This window comes from Amphiura filiformis, chromosome 1, assembly GCF_039555335.1.
Source record: "Amphiura filiformis chromosome 1, Afil_fr2py, whole genome shotgun sequence".
Lineage (NCBI taxonomy): Eukaryota > Metazoa > Echinodermata > Ophiuroidea > Amphilepidida > Amphiuridae > Amphiura > Amphiura filiformis.
Window position 1 is genome coordinate 38,149,712 of NC_092628.1, and position 20,505 is coordinate 38,170,216.

The following is a 20,505-nucleotide window of genomic DNA, read 5'->3' on the forward strand; positions in this document are numbered from 1 at the left end:
TGGAAAAATAATCACAATTTCAAAACTGAACCATATTGGGATAAATTTGTTTTTGTAATAGATGCACTATCTAATCCTGCACATTATGACACCACATTGAATCCAATGTGACCTCAAGAAGTAAAGTTACAAGCAATTGAATAGACGACGGTCCAGTTTTAAATGTGACAAATTGGCCTATACAAGGCGCAAAAAGATTCCAACAAGCGCAACAAAGAGACTACACAGTTTCTTCAATGAAACCTTATTTAAAGTAGTATTTATTTCAGTTTTTCAGTTTTACTTCTCTGTACTTTTTATAACTTGCATTTTATTTGCCAGCTCTTTTGTTTCAGTTTTATTTTGTTCCTTTTGTTTTAAATTAAAGGCACGCACAAATTAGCCTTTTACCACTAGACCAGATGTCTAGTCCGTGGAGTTTTGAATAGGCCAGTGTGTCACTTTTAAAACTGGACCTTCGTCTAATCAAATGCTTGTAACTTTGCTTCTTAAAGTCACATTAGATTCAATCGGGTGTCAAAATGTGCCGGATTAGATAGTGCATCTATTAAAAAGAGCAGTATATATCACAGTATATCATTATATTATCATTATAATCAAATCACATCATATCATAATCAATCAATACCAAATCATATCATACTACATGTATATCACATCATGTTCTTAAAAATATACTTATATATATCAGTTTTATATCACTGCATATTTATAATAATCAATGCATAATCACTGATATATGCATCAACACTTATATTTTTCAAATGCAAATAACATATGAAAAAAATAAAAGTTTCACTTCGCTTAACATTCCAATTTAAGGATCACGTTGTGTGAAAATTGAAAGGTTTTTTACTTTGTTGCTAGAACTGGCATAAAAGCATTTATTCAACTTTATTCTAGTTAGAAATTGACGTCATATGTCGCCATAGCAACGCTATGATTGTGGAATGAAGGTATGAAATTTGATTTGAATAATGTAAAAAATTATAGAATGGAATGTGGATTATACTTTTTCATCTGACGTTCTAACAATTCCATTAAGATATATTCATAAGATGAATCTCAGTAGTGTTAATAAATTAACAGAATCATCTCGATTCTAAATCATCTGTTTTCTACTTTCGGTACAATGGATAAGGTCGGCCGACCCTTACGGATGAAGTAATTGAATACACGAACACAAAATGTCGTCAAACGTGAAAGACCTAATTCGATTGAAAGCTAATGATCTACATATAAATTAAGAAAACATCTTTAAGTGATTTTTTCTGAATGAAAGGATTAAATTTAGCAGCTTTTTGTAATGTAGTTTTATTGTAGACACACTTAAAACAACACACTTAAAACTAGTTTATATGGTATTAGACGGGCTCTAGTTGTTTGCACGCTTAAGGCAACATTTGCCCGAATTTATTATCAATTGAATATCAGTTATTGTAGCTGTTGATGATGAAAATCATATTCTCTATAATGGTATGCATATAAAAATGTGGTTCCTTGTTGACTTTATTTCTATTACCTAATACTAACACTAATTTTGAAGCAATTTAATTTTGATGTGCTTTTTAGTTTAATTTGCTTTAGTTTTATAATGGCCCTACCAAAATATGTATTTTAGGGTCTTTCTACATGGTAGAACAATCAGCTCCAAAGATACACCGACTTAATATACAAAGACTAATATTAGTCGTGCATTCTGATTTTTTATCGAAATGGATTTTATATTCTACTTTATAACTAATTATTAAAATAAAAACAAAAGAGTGCATATTTCTAGCATATATACCTGTTATTTGAATGCTTAAAATTTGTGCCAAGTATATGAATTTAGTGGCTGTTATTATAATTATAAGAACAGACGAAAATGTTTTTAATTTTCTGAAGAATTGTATTGAGCTATGTTTTATAATGGCAAAGCAAACTAATAATTTTCAATAAAAAAACAAGTTCTATTTATGTAGGTAGGCTATGTCATTCGTTTGTTTTTATTAAAACGGCAGTAAGTATGCCTTTGCTAGGGTTACGCTTCCTCTTCATGTCAGGCTATAATGGTAGACAGGTATAAATTATAATGTGATATGAAGACAGGTGTAGCCTAAGACAAGTGGTCTAGGCGTATCATATCCCGACTTGTTTTTCACTAGCTTGTAAAGCGTTTAAATCTTGAATAGCTACGACTAGTAATAAAACTGTAACGTGATACAGATAAAGGCGTACGGACAGGTGAAAGGCTTATAGTGCTACTGCTGTAATAAGTATGGATACGTACCAGTTAAATCAGGCACCGCAACAGGTTACATGTAACAGTTGTAAAATCTTTGACAAAGTGATTAAGGTGTATATTTGAATTGCAATTGTATGTGATATACTTAGGAGCTGTGCAATAATTATGAGCCGGGGGGTAAAATTTCCGAACAGCCAGCCACAAAATGCTTGCCCCCCTCCCCTCGGGCCAGCCAAAATTCGCTTCCCCCCTTTACACATGCCAAATTTTTAGGATCTCAATTTGCAAATCTTAAATGGTCTAGATATATGTTGCGAGCGCAGCGAGCTGGAAAATGTGCATATTAAACATGTTAAAGCGTTTCCGTACTGTTTTCCTAAGCCTTTTTAGAGCATTTTATTTATAAGGCGACCCATGAATGCGTACCAAAAATCGCTTGCCCTCCCCTCCCATTTTACCCTCCCCCAAGGCTCATAATTACTGCACAGCCCCTTATAGATCGTATCTTGTTAGCATATTCGTACATATGCTAAAATACTAGCATACGCATGTATATTGAGTAGCCTGTGTAAATTCTGACGTATCATGGCAAATTACTATTGCTTTTATACTATAACGAAACAATCATAAACTTATACGATAGAAAGCACGACTGAGAATGTAAGCAACACTATTATAAATTTGTGATTAATGTGCAGGTCTATTGCAAAAACAAGTTTATCTCTATTCGAAGAGAATAATTATTACATTACAAGTTGACACTTGATGCAATTTTTTTATGCGTATTTCTCCTGAAAAAGGAGAAATTGTGTGGGTAAAGTTCAGCCTCGTACGTGTTCTTCCCCCCGTTTGAAGCGTACGCGTTCTCCCCCCGTTTGGCTGATGGCGTAGGTAAATGAAGCGGCCACTATATCATGCTCTCATCATACAATCACAATCACTTTGACAAGTTTGTCATTAGCAACAATGAGTTGTACTATCATTTACCATAACAATGCTGCATAACAATATGCAGACTATTATTCTCATTTCGGAAACAAAACTCACACAGTATTGTTACTATACATTTGCTTTGTAATATTTCATCCAACTGAAACTATAATAACTACATGAGTTTGTGGACTTAACACGGTTTATATGCTAGTCTCAGATGAAATTCTAAGCTCAAATTATGTATTTATTTTTTAGGCCTAATATTTCTCATGATATTGATATACATATGAATGGTAATATCACAATTTACTAATATATAAAAAAAGAAGCGGCTGATTTTATCCATATGTTTAAAAACCATTAAATTTGTAATACTTAATCTGGATTTTTTTTCTGTGAACAACAACAGTATACGTTCTATCCATTGAGTGCGTTTATAGTCCCTTTTCTCAAAGCGGGCACATCTCATTTCATGACGTCGCCTTTTTCTAGGCCAAATCTGTCTCGTTCGAAAGAACTCACCGCTAAAGTTGGTTTTTGCGGAATATCAATTTTAAACGTCTTATTTTCTCAAAAAAGGAGTCATTTTCATTGTCTTCATAATATTAGCTTGCCAATGATATGATGTTGTTTTTGCAATAGACCTGCCCTTTAACATATGTGTATTTTCCAAGCCTTTCTTGCCAAGAAAGGAAGGCGTGATAATGTGATATGCCCATCGTCAAATGTGAAGGAAGGATTTATAATTATGATATCGTACTAGACTCTAAAAATATGAAAGGTTGTTTAGGTTCCTTTTCTTTTCTTTTTTTTTTTGGTTATCAGTCATGTCACTGCGAGGTCGCCACAATCAATCTTATTAATAAAGCGATGTCACTGTAGCCCGTTGAATAATTTGTTACAGCTTGGAAAGCAATTAACAAGAATGTATCATGTAATACATCAGATTTGTTTTGAGTAGCGTGACGTTCGTTCAAAGCGCGATGAGATTGAAATCCCGAATTCACGAAAATGCAGCTAATATGAACCATTGGTTATTAAAATAAATTTACTTATGAGGGGATGGGAGACAGGGAGAGGATAGGAATAGGATTCTGCGCGTGGTATAAATAGGATCCAACAGATATCGTCGATAAAGGTATGGGGCCTGTTGGCAAAATGAAATGAAAGACGTATAGACAAGCCTGAAATGTTACGGATTCTATATTTAAATTGTATCGAGAATTGGCCATGAAATATGATGTTAAATTGGGATTGATGAGAAGACAACAAGTTCAAATACAGCGGGCAAGCTGATAAAAAACTAAGCATGAACCTTGAGTTTGTACTACTCAAGTTCGATAATAAAAAATTAAGCATGAACCCCGAGTTAGTACTACTTTCGATGCAAAAAAAAAAAAGAAACATCTCAATCCTAGTCGTTTACTTAGACCTATTTGAGTATGGAATCAAAATCCACATGCAGTTAATATTTAAAATATCGGCAGCAAAAGTATGCATTTTAGTGTGTTTGTGTTTTTGTTGGTCAGAACAATCAACTCCAAAGACTAATAAGTCTGATTTCAAGCAAAAGATACTTCTTATTCTCATTTGTTACTAATTCCTAAAATATAATGAGGTATATTCATACTTAGCGGTAATATAAATAGAAAGCAAAACTAAACTTCTACGCTACTCAAATTTGGTACACTCACCGGAGCGCTTTCACCGGCTCAACCAGCGTCTTCAGCGGTTGTAATTGCTGTGAAAATTTGTTGTCGCTACTCGCTAGTCATGTTGAGATACTTCCGATGAAAAACAAACAGATAAAGTATTGCTGCTCTACTGGCGTCTACCCCACACACCGCACTGTACTTGGTATCGCTATGTGGATGACACATTCTGCGGAATTAAATGTAGAGGAGTTCATCAATCACGTGAACAGTCAGGACCCCAGTATGAAATTCACGCGCGAGGATTAGAGACCAATCCCCTTTCCTAATACGCTTATCTCTCGGAAACAGAACGGATCGGTTAATATCCAAATGTACCGCAAGCCTACTCACACCGAACAGTACTTGAATTTCAGCTCATACCATCCGCTTGTCTCCCAAAAGGACAAAACTGAACAAGAAAAGCAATCTGTGTACAGCATCCCTTGCAAAGACTGTAAGTCCCTGTACATTGGCGAATATGCACGTAAGCTCAAAGAGAGACCAACGGAACAGCAGTCAGTTCAAAGTCAGCAATTACGGAGCACATGGACAGGAGCAAATGATACCATATTAATTGGGAAAACGTAAAGGGGTTAGAGAGGGAGTCATAGGACTTAAACGTAGGATCTTGGAAGCAATTCATATTAGATCTAAAGGCCCAGACTAAACCGTGACAAAGGGTTATACTTTGACACTGGGACAACCTCCTGATCCCCCGGAATCAAGGGGCGCCGCAATATGTTCTTGATTGACATCATTTACACCTGTGATGTCATCGGAGGTGTCTCAACATCACTAGCAACAACAAATCTTCAGAGCAATAACAAAATTAAACGCTGTTTAATAGTATTACTGTTGTATAGACAGGTAGCAACACCAAAAATTAAACTGAGTGCTTAACATTGTGGTTGAAAGCTGGACATAATTATGTTTAGACACATTGAATAGGTGTATATGAATGCAAAAACACCTGTGTCCAAAATGTCATGTCCTTTGTATGGTCACCAGCTTAGATCAAAGGTCATAATGATGTAACGTGTTAAAGTTGCTCTGCTCATGCTGTGTGATACCTCAAACTCTTCCTCTCATCATAAGTAACAAAAAAGTCAATTGTCATATTTCTGCAGGAGCAAGGTCGCCACAATCTATCTGATTGAAAAAGCAATCACTGTCAGATAGCTGCTTCTTGAATAATTTGTTTTAAAGCTGGGAGACTAATTAACAAGATGATATCATACAATACAGTAGCGTGACATTCGATCAAATCGCGATGACATTGAAATCCCTAGCTCACCATAAAATGCAGCTAATATGTACAAATGATTATTAAAATGCTTGGGAGAAGAATCGGCGCGTGCTATACTTACGATCCAACCAGGACAAATAACGTCGATGAAAGGAGCCTGAGAAAGGCTAAAAAAAGAAGAAAACGTATAACAAATGTTAAATGCTCCAAGGCAATAGCCATGAAATATAATGTGACAAATGGCTTTTTACGAAAACCCAAACCTTCACGGAACAAAAAGCAAGGTAAACACAAATAGTCAATACATCTCAAAAATGACAATCTCTTGAACACAGTTCGTAGTCCCGATATGCTTGCACGCTCAAAACATAACCTTTGGATGTGTTGGGTACAAAAACTCATGTTCTACAACTTAAGGTTCAAATATGAGCTTTGTTTGTTTAATGGAGGTCATTGAGCTGTGCTATTGGGGATGAGATGATTATGGCTCATACAAAGTATCATCACAAAGAACGTATTGAGTGAGTGTGCAATAAGCTGCTGTACCGGCTAATTTTACTATCCAATAATTCATGAATTAGAGCGCAGGCTCAGGGCACAATCTTTTTAGTGAACGTGAAAGATCGGGGAATAGGCTGTGGGGTATCATTCACATAAATATGTTGCTTTTGTTCTCTTTTTAGGACGAAAAAAGTCATTTGTTGAAAAAAAAAGTGGTAGCGGGCGCGGCGGGATATTCTCAACTATTTTAGTTCCAAATGTGTATGTTTTGTCTAAACACGCTTTTCTATGGAAACTCATTCGGAATAAAAACATTTCGGACATGACAAAATAATCCTTCGGAACAAAATTCTTCCGGGTTTGTAAACTAAAACTTCCATAGAAAAGTGTATAACACTTTCTGCACCCGCTATATGTCGATTTCCGGGCAATATCTATAAATTATAAAGCAAAGGTGATTGTTTCTAGTCCGACGAGTAGGACCTGGTTTTCTTTTTTGCCACAGACCATTTATAATATTGCTCAATAAAGATGAACTGCGAAATTACACCAACCGCAAAAGCCCTGGGCGCAAAAGTCCACCAACCGCGGGTCCTCAAGTTTCGCGTGTGGTCAAAATGATCGTAAATAATCGTAATGATTTTTGCAAACTGACGAACATTTGTAATTATCTTTGGTTTGGCAGTATGCGAAACCCACAAAGCTATAGTTTTCCTTACCAAATCTCTCTCTTGTCTATTACAGTTCACAGGTGACCTTCTATGGAAGCTGTCAGTAGCCTGTTGTGGAGAAAGATGTCAGAAATGCTGCGATTGTTGTTTTCGTCGGCGATCGCCCTCCCTAGAAGACCTTCAAAACCATTTTGCTACCTCAGAGGAAGATCTATCTAGTGGAGTAACGGTGCCAGATACACCTACGAGTACGACACATTCAACGAGGCTTCCGTCAAGCAGTTCACGTAGGTCTTCCCATGCATCGTGTTCTGATTCACGTCGTGGTTCCACGCCAGTATCAGACTATACTCGACGTAGTAGTACACCTGTGCCAATTATCGATATGAAACCTATCGAATTCTGGCCTCCAAGTACCAATCAGGAGGCTATTCAACCAAGACAATTACAAAGAAGATACACCAATGATTTTGGTGTATTTTCTGAAGAAGATCTTAAGATTGAGCCGAAACTTTATGAAGTAACTGAGAATGAAGAGGACTTAACAGACGAAGAGAAAGTTGCTCGATATAAACTGGGGAAAATACACTTTGGGATTAAGTATGATGTTGGTAATGAGCAACTAAACATAAGGATAATACAAGCACGAGAGTTGCCGCCGCCTGTATTCTATGATACAACGAAACAAGACTTAGCTCATTCTAATCCATATGTCAAAATATGTCTTCTTCCTGATCAGAAGGAATCAAGACAAACATCTGTGAAAAAGAAAACACAAGAGCCTGACTTTGAAGAGAATTTCGCCTTCGATATTGCTTTTCAAGAAGCTCAGAGACGGTGGTTGCATTTGTCAGTACTGGATTTTGATAAGTTTTCACGGCATTGTGTTATTGGTCAACATACCTTGCCGTTAGATGGTGTAAATTTACTAAAGGGGAATCATTATTGGAAACCTCTGCAACCCCCTAATCAGGTAAGAAGCTAAGTTTAAAAAAAAATAATTTGTTGATCAGATCCATTTTTCTTGATAACCATCTTACCAGTCACCATAGGCCATTTAATAAAAGGCACTAAATTAAAAATAAAATAACCATGTTTTAAATGTTTTTTATTTATTTCGTTGTCCCGGGGATGGGAATTATGAAGTAGATGGAAGAAACAAATTTGAATGTTATTTTTCGTACAAAAGAAAGAATGTTTTCATTTGATGCAATATGAATTGTTCCATTCAAAGCCTCGTTTAAAGTTTAAAAGTTTATATTTTACCTCATGAAAACATTCTTACTATTGTGCTCATAAACGTTCCATATTTATATACTAATCCACTTTATAGAGAAACTGGTTTATGGTTGTTATTATAATCTCTTTTCCCGCCAAGTTTCCAATCTTAAATATAATCATCGCATACGTGACGCAGCAAATAATTGCACTCTCTGTATTCAAGTATTAAGTTCGGCTGATATCTAATGAAACCCTTCAATGAGATGGACGAAATATCATAGTACATACATTTTAAATTGGTTTAACAAGCACAAGTTTATTTCAAACTGTTAATATATAATTTAATTAAAGCCATATTATAACATTTTCATACAAAATATATTAGCATTTCTTTGCCATAAAATGTTAGCTTTTACTGTCAGATATATCCCTTTATATTTTTAACCCGAACAACTAAGGAATTTTAAGTGCAATATAATGGTGTAAAAAAGAATTTTGAAAAATATTGAGGGCGTCCTCCTCAGTAAATGTTATAATATGGCTTTAATTGTTTAAATCCTGTATTGATTGCAGGAAGCGTGTTGTTAATTTTGAGACAAATTCTGTTGCTATTTATACATTCCATCCACATGTAATGATGTATGTTATTAAATAATTTGACTTTCAGAAGCTGCGGTTTGTCGTGTTTGTAGACAGACGAAAAACAATTGGGCAGACTTTATTGCTATAAATATTTATTCACAACTATTACACCGACGTGCCTTGTTTTCTTATCATTCAATAGAATGCTGGATGTTGATGTACATCCAGAGTGAAATATTACTGTTGGCAAAAAGACCCGCCTAAGAAAAACATAATTGGCATGTGTGATGTTCTCCTTATGCTATTACATTGTCACAAATGAAGGAATGTCGGATTTTATGCCACACTGGTCATTCTCCTCTATTGTTATTAACTGCGGGTGGCTTTTGTACGCTTCTAATCCAAGCATTTGTTTTCCTGTCTCACCTAGTAATATCCAGAATGCATATTCCCTGTTGGTGGTTTTATCTTTTTTCGTATTACATAACCGTATGCTTCGACTATATTTATAAATACGTATTTATAAATACACACGTGACCCATAGGCACTACATACCAAGACCAGCAAGCGTGGTCAAATCCTCATGCCATTCAAAAAGATAGGAACTTTTTAGATAACTATCATCAAATTTAAGAATTAATTGAATAGCACATTTATTACACATGGAGGGATTCCGAAATTATAATAATACGACATTTTGAAAGTATTTGCCGGCGGAAAAAAAAAACATTTATCGACGGAAACGTTTAGAATATAAACACAAAGTTGAAAAAAATAGACAATTGTGTTGCACAGTAGTCTCGTGTTGTTTACCGCCTTTGCATTCAAATGTATCTATAAATATAGTCGAAAGATACTGCATAACAATACCCCAACAATACTTACAGTTTCAGTGTTCTGATCTCATGTCGTTACTTCCCATGTTGAGTTGGCAAGTCTTATTGACAATAGGCCGAATCTCAAGAATGTGCGTGAGACTACAGCACTTTTGTGTAGATCAGCCTAGACTTATCCGTGTCTGCGTTCTGAAGACAACTTCTTTCTTCTGATTGGTTAGATGTGACGTAATTAACTGCTGAAATCAAAATCAATAAGGTATACAATTGATATGCTCGCTAGTACAAGCGATGCCAATGACGTGAGATACGAAAAAGATAAAACGACCATTGTGCTACTTTATAGTTTTTGCTTCGGTGCCATGGACCAGATCTCTGCACCATAGGTGATAGATAATTTGAGATTGTAGCATATTGCTCTGCATCACCTCACTCATTTCACTCATTTTCCCAAAAGCACTCCTGCTCTAATTCTCCTATTGACTTGACTATTGACATCAAAATGGTTGCCGTTCATTTTAACCAAACCAATATATGGCATAAATGATTAAACTATAATATGCTATATTTTTCTAGCTACAATATTTTAACGGTAACATAAAGGCAATAAAATCATGAGTGACAATAATGGAAATATTTTGTTCGTATATAGATTAAGAGCAAAGAGCAATTTAATCGGGTAATGTAAATAGTAAGTCGAACTTCAACATAAGTCTGACTGCAACAAGATAGCTTAGCAAACTAAGATCAAAGAGCCTGTTTTATTAACGTCGTACATGATTTGTACAACAGATATGTCAGGCTCAGTCTCTGTACCAAAATACTTGTATATGTTCATTATAAATATTGATAGTTCCTGTATTGAAATTAAAGAGAATATCAAATTAATTGACCAAAAATTAAAAATAATGTTTAGATATATTATTTTGACAGATCTTCTAGGTTTCCATAGCGCATACATTTATAAACTCTATGCACATATCTCAAAAATCCGTGCATTATGGTTTGACTATTTCACAAACTATTTGAACCTAATTGCATACAAAAACATTAATAAAAAATACTACAATAGTTTCGATTGCTAAGTGTAAAAAGCAATAATTAACATAACTAAACTCCATATGGATTTTCAGTTGTATCCGTTTTGTTCGAGACAATATGATTTCAAAGCATGTTCATCTATTAGTACACGGTTCTTCAACAACAATAAACCTCTGCATACATAATTATAATAACTTTTGAGTGTATTGGTTACAAAAACCCATACTCCACAACTAGGGGTCAAGCTTTTTGAATAGGGTTAAATGAACTACCGTAAACGTTCGCCTAATGGCGCACAGTGTCATCGCCCCGATATCTTCATGGTAGAAATCGCCATGGTAGGTTGAATCCACAGCCACGCATGGCCATTTTATTTCGACCTTATGAGACGCATTAAATTAGCCAAGTGACCTGACTAGGGCTACTGACAATAGCCGGGGTAATTGATTTCTCGCTGTGTGAGTAAGCTTGTATACGACATTGCGGTCAATGGTCATACTGCCTCCACTGGAGTAGTGAGTGCAGCTATAGCCTGTGCGCTGTAGTCCATACAGGACCAACGCAATATAAAATTAGAATTTTGGTCAGATTTTGAGTTCAAGATTCACGGCCTTTTCTCAAGACGCAAGCTAACGACTATCATATCTGTTCAACACGTATGTTCAAGTGTATGAGCCCATATCTGGTTTCTTGAGACGGGAGATATTCATCATTTTCTATCCCGGTATCCGAAGATTTTCGTCTGATATCAAAATCGTACATGGCAATTCACGTGTATCGATCCCGGGTATTTATTTTAGTATATCTGCTGCACCAAATAATTATTAGCCAGGCGATGTCTGTGTGTGGCGCACCTGGGCTCCTTTGCCTTGAGGTAAATTGAAGACCTGAGCGCAAGAAGACCGTAAGTCCACTTGGCCCCTCAACATGTATGCACTAAAGTTGCGTATAGTTTCTCAGGGTTTTATAATGTTTAATCCATGTTCCAGGGTGAAAACATCATGAAAGGTTGTGAAAGATTTGTTTTGGCCCTGAACATGTATAAAACATTACCAAATATACGAAACTATAACTTGAGTCTATACATGTTGAGGGGCCAAGTGGACTTACGGTCTTCTTGCGCTAGAAGATAGAGAGAGCTTTTCCTCCTCTAAAAATCCCAACAAGAATTAAGGGTATGTGCCCTTTTGCTGGTGGGATTTTTATGGGAGGGCACATTTAGTTTGTGTCTACAATTCCAGTTATGTCAAGGGAGCCATTAGGCGAACGTTTACGGTATGCCACTGGCAATTGGCACGATTTGGTCATAGAGCGATTATTACCAAGGGCTGATGTAATTGTGGGGACATCCTTTACAGTAATTTTAACAACACAAACTGTGATACCACCCTACCTGGGTGTAGTGTATGCTGGCGAAGTCCGAGGGGTGGGCTGGTAACCTAACAATTATTTTGGAAATAATAGGAAGTGGTAACACCCTCACCCGTTGGTAAATTATAGTAATTCGGTGAAGGTTATAAGGGGCTATTCCACCCCCTATAGAGGAGCAACTTTGAAATAAAAGATTTCCAAGTTTGCTTTCTGAAAACAACTGGAATTCCAGTTCCCAAATGTTACTGAAAAAAAACTTGGAAATGCAATTAAATGACTGAAAAAATACAGATTATCCAAACTGAGCCTCTCAAATTGAGGATTCGTGATTTTCATCTATTTTTTGCTGGAATTTGTTGCCTGGAAGAGCCCCAGATTAAAATATATATATATAAACAATTTCGCAAATTATTCGCTGCCAACGAAATTTAATTAAAAAAATAATCATAAAATTGATTGGTAACTGGTAAGGTTTTCTTTTTGAATAAACCACCTACGTCTTTTAGATATACTGTTTAAGATCGTTATCCAGGTATGAAGATTTCCAGTGGCAAGGATTTTACTGCTTTCTTTGCAATTTAGACAGGATTAGGTTTAAAGAAAACACCATTAAAGTATATGACGTGTTTAAATTAAATGACGATATTTACAGTTCAATTGAAAATCCTATATTAATATAAAATGAGAAGAAACATAAGATAAGGCCGCTCACTTAATCTACTTTGACTGACATTGATACTATCTTTGCACTTGCACTTATATTACACTTATTGCTTTCTTCTTTTGGGATCCGTTTATATGCTAGACGCTAGCAGCCGTTTCACCAAGTGTCTCTCCTTCCTCCCTGTCTTCTTTGTCGTTTGGGTGTCTACATCTGCGCGTTTCGTCTCCGCCTGAGGCGATTGGTTGACAAATGTTGACAGTATCACTGCAGGGGGCAGTCTCACTGCATGGGATATGCCAACAGTCTCACTGCATGGGACAGTCTCAGTGCAAGGGATATGCCAACAGTCTCACTGCAAGCCAGTGGGACAGTCTCACTGCTGGCATGGGATATGCTAATAGTCTCACTGTATAGGACAGTCTCACTACATAGGATATGCTAACAGTCTCACTGCATGGGACAGTTCCAATTTATGGGATATGCTAAACAATCTCACTACATGGGATATGCTAATAGTCTCACTGTATAGGACAGTCTCACTACATAAGATATGCTAACAGTCTCACTGCATGGGACAGTTCCAATTTATGGGATATGCTAAACAATCTCACTGCATGGGATATGCTAATAGTCTCACTGCATAGGACAGTTTCAATATATGGGATATGCTAAACAGTCTCAATGCATGGGACAGTTATGGGATATGCCAACATGCAGTCTCACTGCATGGGCAGTATCATCCAATTAGGCGTTCCTCTCAACTTGAGACGTGACAATATGCACTATAAATCGTTATTTCCATTTATTCTTGCCTTATTGGTGGATTGCCTAATGATGTCGTCCCAGCAAACACAAAACGTTTTCGACATCATTCGCAAAAGGTTATAAAAGGTTGTCAGAAAACGTTTAAATGTCGGGTTATATAAACGGTATATTAAGAGTATAAAACGTTTTCATAACCTTAAAAAACATTTTTTGACAATCTACTGCTCAGAAAACGTTTAAATGTCGGGTTATATAAAGGGTATAAAAACATTTTAATAACATTCCAAAAACATTCTTGAAAACTTGATACAAAACATTCTAAACAGAATGTTATTTTGGGAGTTGAAAAATATTTTGCGAAAAATGTTTGCCCAAAATATTTTCAATAACGTTTTAAAAACGTTTTCATGACCTTTGTATAACCCGACATTTAAATGTTATTAAAAGGTTTTGAAAAAAACATTTTAAGAACATTTCTGTGTTTGTTTGGTTCAAATATTTTAACATAATGTTATTTAAATATTGGCACAATATTTGGCAAAATTGTTTGCAAAAATAGTTTACAATAACATTTTTTGAAAACATTTAAAAATATTGTTGTAGTGTGTTTTCATTCAAAACGTTTTAAAACGTTATCATGACCTTTATATAACCCGACATTTTAATGTTATTAAAACGTTTTTACCTAAACCAAAAGCCAAAATATAACCTTTTTAAAACGTTTTTAAAACGTTTTTGTGTTTGCTGGGGTTGTTGGTGGCGACGGCGGTAACCTAATGACTTGGGTGCGGGAGCGGTACGTGAACGTGTGACGTCAATTTGAACTACCGTATCCAATCAGCACCCATCAAGTCAAATTGATATCTCGCTGTAACCAATCAGCACCCATCAAGTCAAATTGACATCTCGCTGTAACCAATCAGCACCCCACATACCGCATCAACGTGACAAATTTCTAATCCTATCTGTGTGGCGGTGACTGGAAGAGGAAGTGGGACAGGGGTAGTGGCTTTAGAATGTTTAGTAAGTGCACGTAAGAAACAATAACAATCTCGTTTATAATTCCATACGATTTTTTTCACCTATGTTAGAATAATCCTGGGCATGGTGAGATTCTTCTATCCCTCAACTATCTACCTAGTGCCGGGAGACTAAACATTGACGTGATCAAGGCCAAACAACTCCTCCAGAGAGATATAGGACGGGGTTCAGGTAAGTCTCAAATTCAAGTCATAACGATGAGAGATTCATCAAACAAACACCAATGAGCCGGCTTGTATGATTGTATCTCGAAGTACGCTCGAACTGATTGGCTAAATGATAATCGCTTTTCCTCAGCTGCGTATTAGAATTAATACATGCCATTCCTATGAGCTACCAATTTATTTGTTCTATTCCTGACTCGTGTAAAACAATATTTCACGAAATCCACACTACTACGAGCACAATTAGAAGGACATACAGAAGTAGGGCATATCGTGGGCACAGGATTTGTGATCTAATCGCCCATATTATGCGCGCTAGTTCTAATGTAACATATAAGCGTAATGGGATGAAAGGGGTAGAAGGATATCTCTTTTTGTGAGATCGATAAAAAGATTTTATCACCCCAATTAGTATTATATTTTGATATTGACCAAACTTGAAGACAGGAGTATACTAGCTTTAATAAGGTCAAGTAAAGGTAAAGCTCGTGTCGGAACATGCAATACTCACAGGCAAAAGTGCCCATCTCATTTTCCTTGGATTTTTAGATTCTAACATGGTTGCAGAAGCGTACCGACCGAGGGCATGAGTCGATATACCGGGACAAAATTGACCGAAAATGCATCTTCCCTGGATCCGGATTTATGCCGCGATATTTACCCATTTTAGCGCTAAAATTGCAACTTTTTGCGCGTATTTGTCCCGGTAAAGTCAAAATGTCAGGGGATTTGGAAATTTTGCCCATCCCCCGGCTTGGTGAACCAGGCCCGCCCCTGAAGGGTTGTTTTGTCTCGAGGCACCCGAGAGAAAAACAAAATGGCTAGGACACTTGATAAAATGAGTAGATGATTTTATACTCCTTATTTGCAATATTTTTCAAATCGGGCTCCCCAGGAAGACCGCCCTAGGTGCTCAGAGTTCTAAGATCTATGACACTGATGCTCGTACTTGTAGCTCTATCAGAACAATCAATGAACGATCATAATTGGAAATCGAACAACATCGGGAACAATGGCCCTTCAGGGCGGCGCAGGTGGAATTCCAAATTTAAGCACACTTATTGGAATAGTAATATCGTAACGCACCCGTCATTTAGGTCGCGGAAAAACACCTGTGTAAGATAATGTCGAAATGTAATTAATTTCAAAATTTCCCAGCTGCAGTTGTGATCAGGCACTAAACGAGGAATATTGTTATGAATTTTCTTCATTGTGTGTTCGCCATTGTTTTATCAAAACAACACATGCAGAGCATTCCGAATTCAGATGTAACAATATTCCAAACTGCATGGCGTGTGGAACCGCGAGGACAACAAAATGGCTTCAGAGAGCATAGAAAAATCAATATTTATATTCCCACTGTCATTGAATGTTGCGAATCACAATGGTTGCGAATTGCGGATAGTAAGACATTACAACATAAACAATATGGCCACCTCCAAAATAATTGTCAAATGTAAAGAAAAAAATCAATCCAAAGAAAAGAGAAGACGTTTGAATGACAACATTTTCTTGTTTTTAATTGTTATCTACTTTTTCATTTGACAGAATTTCGGGAAAAGTGATGAACAAACGTACGAGGGGAAAATTTGTTTTTCTTTCTACATTCTATTACGCTATTCGGGACAGTACAAGCAAATTTAGCTAAAGTTCGAGCATTATTCAAGATAAATGCTCCATACCAAAAATGCACACGAAATATATAACGCTTCCCCCCTACATACGCTCGTACGTCATGCTTTTGTTCGTACATCGATTCAAAAAAATTCTTTGAGTATACTAGTAATTGAAATTTCAACACTACTTGTCTATTTCGCTGGTTACCGGGAGTGCGTTCGCGGAATTTCCTCATCGTCAACGGATGTTGGTAGCTCTGATGATTTACTCGGAAGCGGCTAGAGACTAACCTGATCAGATGACGTCACACTAGATGACGAGGAAGTTCCTCGAAAGCGCTCCCGATAAGCAACATGTTCTCATTTTATTACCACTACGTACATTCATTCATTCATTTATTCATTCATTCATTCATTCATTCATTCATTCATTCATTCATTCATTCATTCATTCATTCAATCTGCAATTCTATATAAAACGCGAATTTGTCAGTGCTTGCCTTCGGTTTGTTAGAAGATTTGCGTAAACATCGCACAAACTTCCTTGGTTCGAAAGCAATTTACGTTTCAACCTGACGTGTTTCAATAATCGTGTCACATCAAAATGCCTCTGTCTGTAGACATTTTCCCCCCATATTCACTTTTTTGTCCTTTTGGATATGTTGTTCAGGTGGGTGTTTAGAGTCACCAGTAAGCAAAAACATTAGTGTTCCAATTTTGTCTAGGTGCACCTATTATTTTACTTAAATTGACCCGTCTATATCTTGATACTAGGCTAACTCTGTGTGGGTTACATGAAAATAATACATTGATATCTCAGTTGGCTACAGATGGCTAGATATCCGAGGGTCCAAGGTTCGGATGACCATTTCTCATTGTTTATTTACTCGAGTAGAGGCCCAGCAAACACAGAACGTTTTACAGAAAAAGTTCATTGTCGGTTATATAAAGGGTATAAAACATTTGTAATAACGCTCCACAAACATTTTTGAAAACTTAATGCAAAACATTTTAACAAACTGTTATTTAAGAGTTGATAAATAATTTGCCAAAATGTTTACCAAAAATATTTTACAATAACAATTTGACAAATATTGTTGTAGTGTTGTTATTTTTCATGACATAATAAATTGCGAAGTTGCGATAACACCATTATCAAAATTATTGAATTGCCTAATTCTGTCGTTAACGTCATTATCACGTGACATCAATCACCTGTCACCAAGGTAAACACTAGTACGGCGGTTGAAATGAGAGTCCCTAAAGTACCTAAACCAAATACAAATGGATTCAAATCCCAGTGTAGATATTCAAATTGTTGCTATTCGAAGTGATTTGAACAAACCCGGTAATGCGATGTCTCAGCAACAGTGTTGGGTGTTTGTCCCACGTCAACGGTCTTGTTTGTACTTTTCCCAGTCTTGGTTAAATGCATTGAGGTGAATTTGAATCATTCGGTTCATTTGACTCGAAGCTAAAAATAGGAATTGTCCAGAAAACTTGATAAATAAAATGGCATTCGTCACTGAAATTGACAAAAAGAGTAAGTAGAGTGCTCGTCAGGGGTTTGCCAACAGCAAAGTTTCATCTAATTTGCGACGTCAGCAGTGCTTGTGACTTTTTTCTTCAAGATACTGTGAGTTGTTTTGTGGTTGAAAAGGAAAAGAAAATAACAGAGCATAGGTATTTTGTCAAAGCGGTTTTACTTATTTTGAAAAAACATTTTAGGCATTTTACTTCTTTATTATTACAGGTGCGATATAGGTAGTAACGTATCGTAATTATAATTTTTTGAGCAGGCGAAATAATGGCAATATATCTCAATAAGACCTAGCCCTCTGTCTATAGCGGGGAGGCCTCAGTAATATATTAGAGTCCATGAAAATAGTGGTAACTGCCTTAAGCATAATGGAAAAAAATGCGCTAGTGATATAGTCTTCAAACTGAATGGTAATTTGATTTGTTTCTCATTTTTACAGCGAAAGGCGGTGAAATGAAATGTTTGCACGATTTGAATCTAAATGTCAATTTCGGTCTTTGCTATATAGGTCGAAGTTTTCGCAGTTTATAAAGAATGCAGTCAGATTATGACATCCCAGTGACGTCATATTAGGATTATTGATACTTTCTGCTCGCTCGGTATCAATTAAGCCCGGGCAGTTTTTGCACTCAAGTAATTATTAAGATCAGATCCCAAGGTTTGATATAGGGTGTGTCATTTGATTTTCTCGGGAGGGACCCGTAAGAGCTTTAGAGATATAAATGTGATTATTGGCTACCTTTACTCACTTTCTATAAGATCAATGTGTTAATATTAAGAATCAATAAGTTTTTAGTTAAATGGCTGAAACTGGACAAATAAATTCCTGCCATCCCACTCACCTTATGGTAAAACATAACAATGCATTGGTAAGAACAACGCATTGCGCTTTTGCCTAGACTTTACAGGAAGTAAAATATATTCCAAAATACATAGGTAAGACCAGAGTTAATGTCTTTTTTAAACATTCTCTATATATATTTTTGCTGAACCATGAAATGGTCTCAGCCTATAGTAGTCTTTGTTACTTCCCAGCAAACACAAAAACGTTTTAAAAACATTTTAAATAAGTTATATTTTGGCTTTTGGTTTAGGTAAAACGTTTTAATAACATTAAAATGTCGGGTTATATAAAGGTCATGATAACGTTTTAAAACGTTTTGTATGAAAACACACTACAACAATATTTTTAAATGTTTTCAAAAATGTTATTGTAAACTATTTTTGCAAACATTTTTGCCAAATATTGTGTCAATACGTAAATAACATTATGTTAAAATATTTGAACCCAGCAAACACAGAATTGTTCTTAAAATGTTTTTTTTCAAAACCTTTTAGTAACATTTAAATGTCGGGTTATATAAAGGTCATGAAAACGTTTTTAAAACGTTATTGAAAATATTTTGGGCAAACTTTTTTCGCAAAATATTTTTTCAACCTCAGAATAACATTCTGTTTAGAATGTTTTGTATAAAGTTTTCAAGAATGTTGTTTGAATGTTATTAAAACGTTTTTATACCGTTTATATAACCCGACATTTAAACGTTTTCTGTAAAACATTTTTGTTTGCTGAGCAATATATTATCAAAAAATGCTTTTTAAGGTTATGAAAACGTTTTATACTCTTAATATACCCTTTATATAACCCGACATTTAAACGTTTTCTGACAATCTTTTATAACCTTTTGCGAATGATGTCGAAAACGTCAGAGGTCATCCAGGGGTCACAGGGGTCAAAAGATCCTTATGACATTCTAAACATTTAAAAAATATTTTAAAATTCATTTAAGGTCATTAAGGGGTCATAAAGGGGTCAAAGGTCAAATTTGTCAAAATGCTCCAATTGAGCTGAAATTTATATGCAATGATCCTTATGACATTCTAAACATTTTAAAAACATTTTAAGATTCATTTAAGGTCATTAAGGGGTCATAAAGGGGTCAAAGGTCAAGTTTTTCAAAATGCTCCGATTGAGCTGAAATTTAAACGCAATGATCATTATGACATTATAAACATGTTGAAAAAATTTAAAATTCATTTAAGGTCATTAAGGGGCAATAAAGGGGTCAAATGTCAAGTTTTCAAAATGCTTCAATTGAGCTTAAATTTAAATGCAATGATGACAGGGGTATAGGACTACCACATTATACTGCCGAAGCCACATGGTTCAGCTATGGTGCGGTTATCGCTCTAGTTTAAATTTCTAATTTAAAAGGTATCAAATTAACCAAAATTAAAGTTTGATTTCTATCATACATCCGTACAACTCTCTCTGGAAAGATAAAGTGTGTAACGAAAGTTAAAACATATTGGATTGAGAGAAATGCCGATTTTGGTATCAGGTGAAAGCTCATATTTTTCTCATTAACATATTGAAATTAGGCGGTCCAA

General features: G+C 35.7%; 1 protein-coding gene across 1 annotated transcript in view; it reads left to right on the forward strand.

Moving 5' to 3' along the window:
- Positions 1-20,505, forward strand: part of LOC140146684 (synaptotagmin-17-like) — a 128,883-nt gene that overhangs the window by 60,639 nt on the left and 47,739 nt on the right. The window contains exons 2-3 of the mRNA XM_072168559.1: positions 7,346-8,245; positions 14,845-14,965. Coding sequence (XP_072024660.1) covers positions 7,346-8,245; positions 14,845-14,965 — 1,021 coding nt within the window. The remainder of the gene's footprint in view (positions 1-7,345; positions 8,246-14,844; positions 14,966-20,505) is intronic.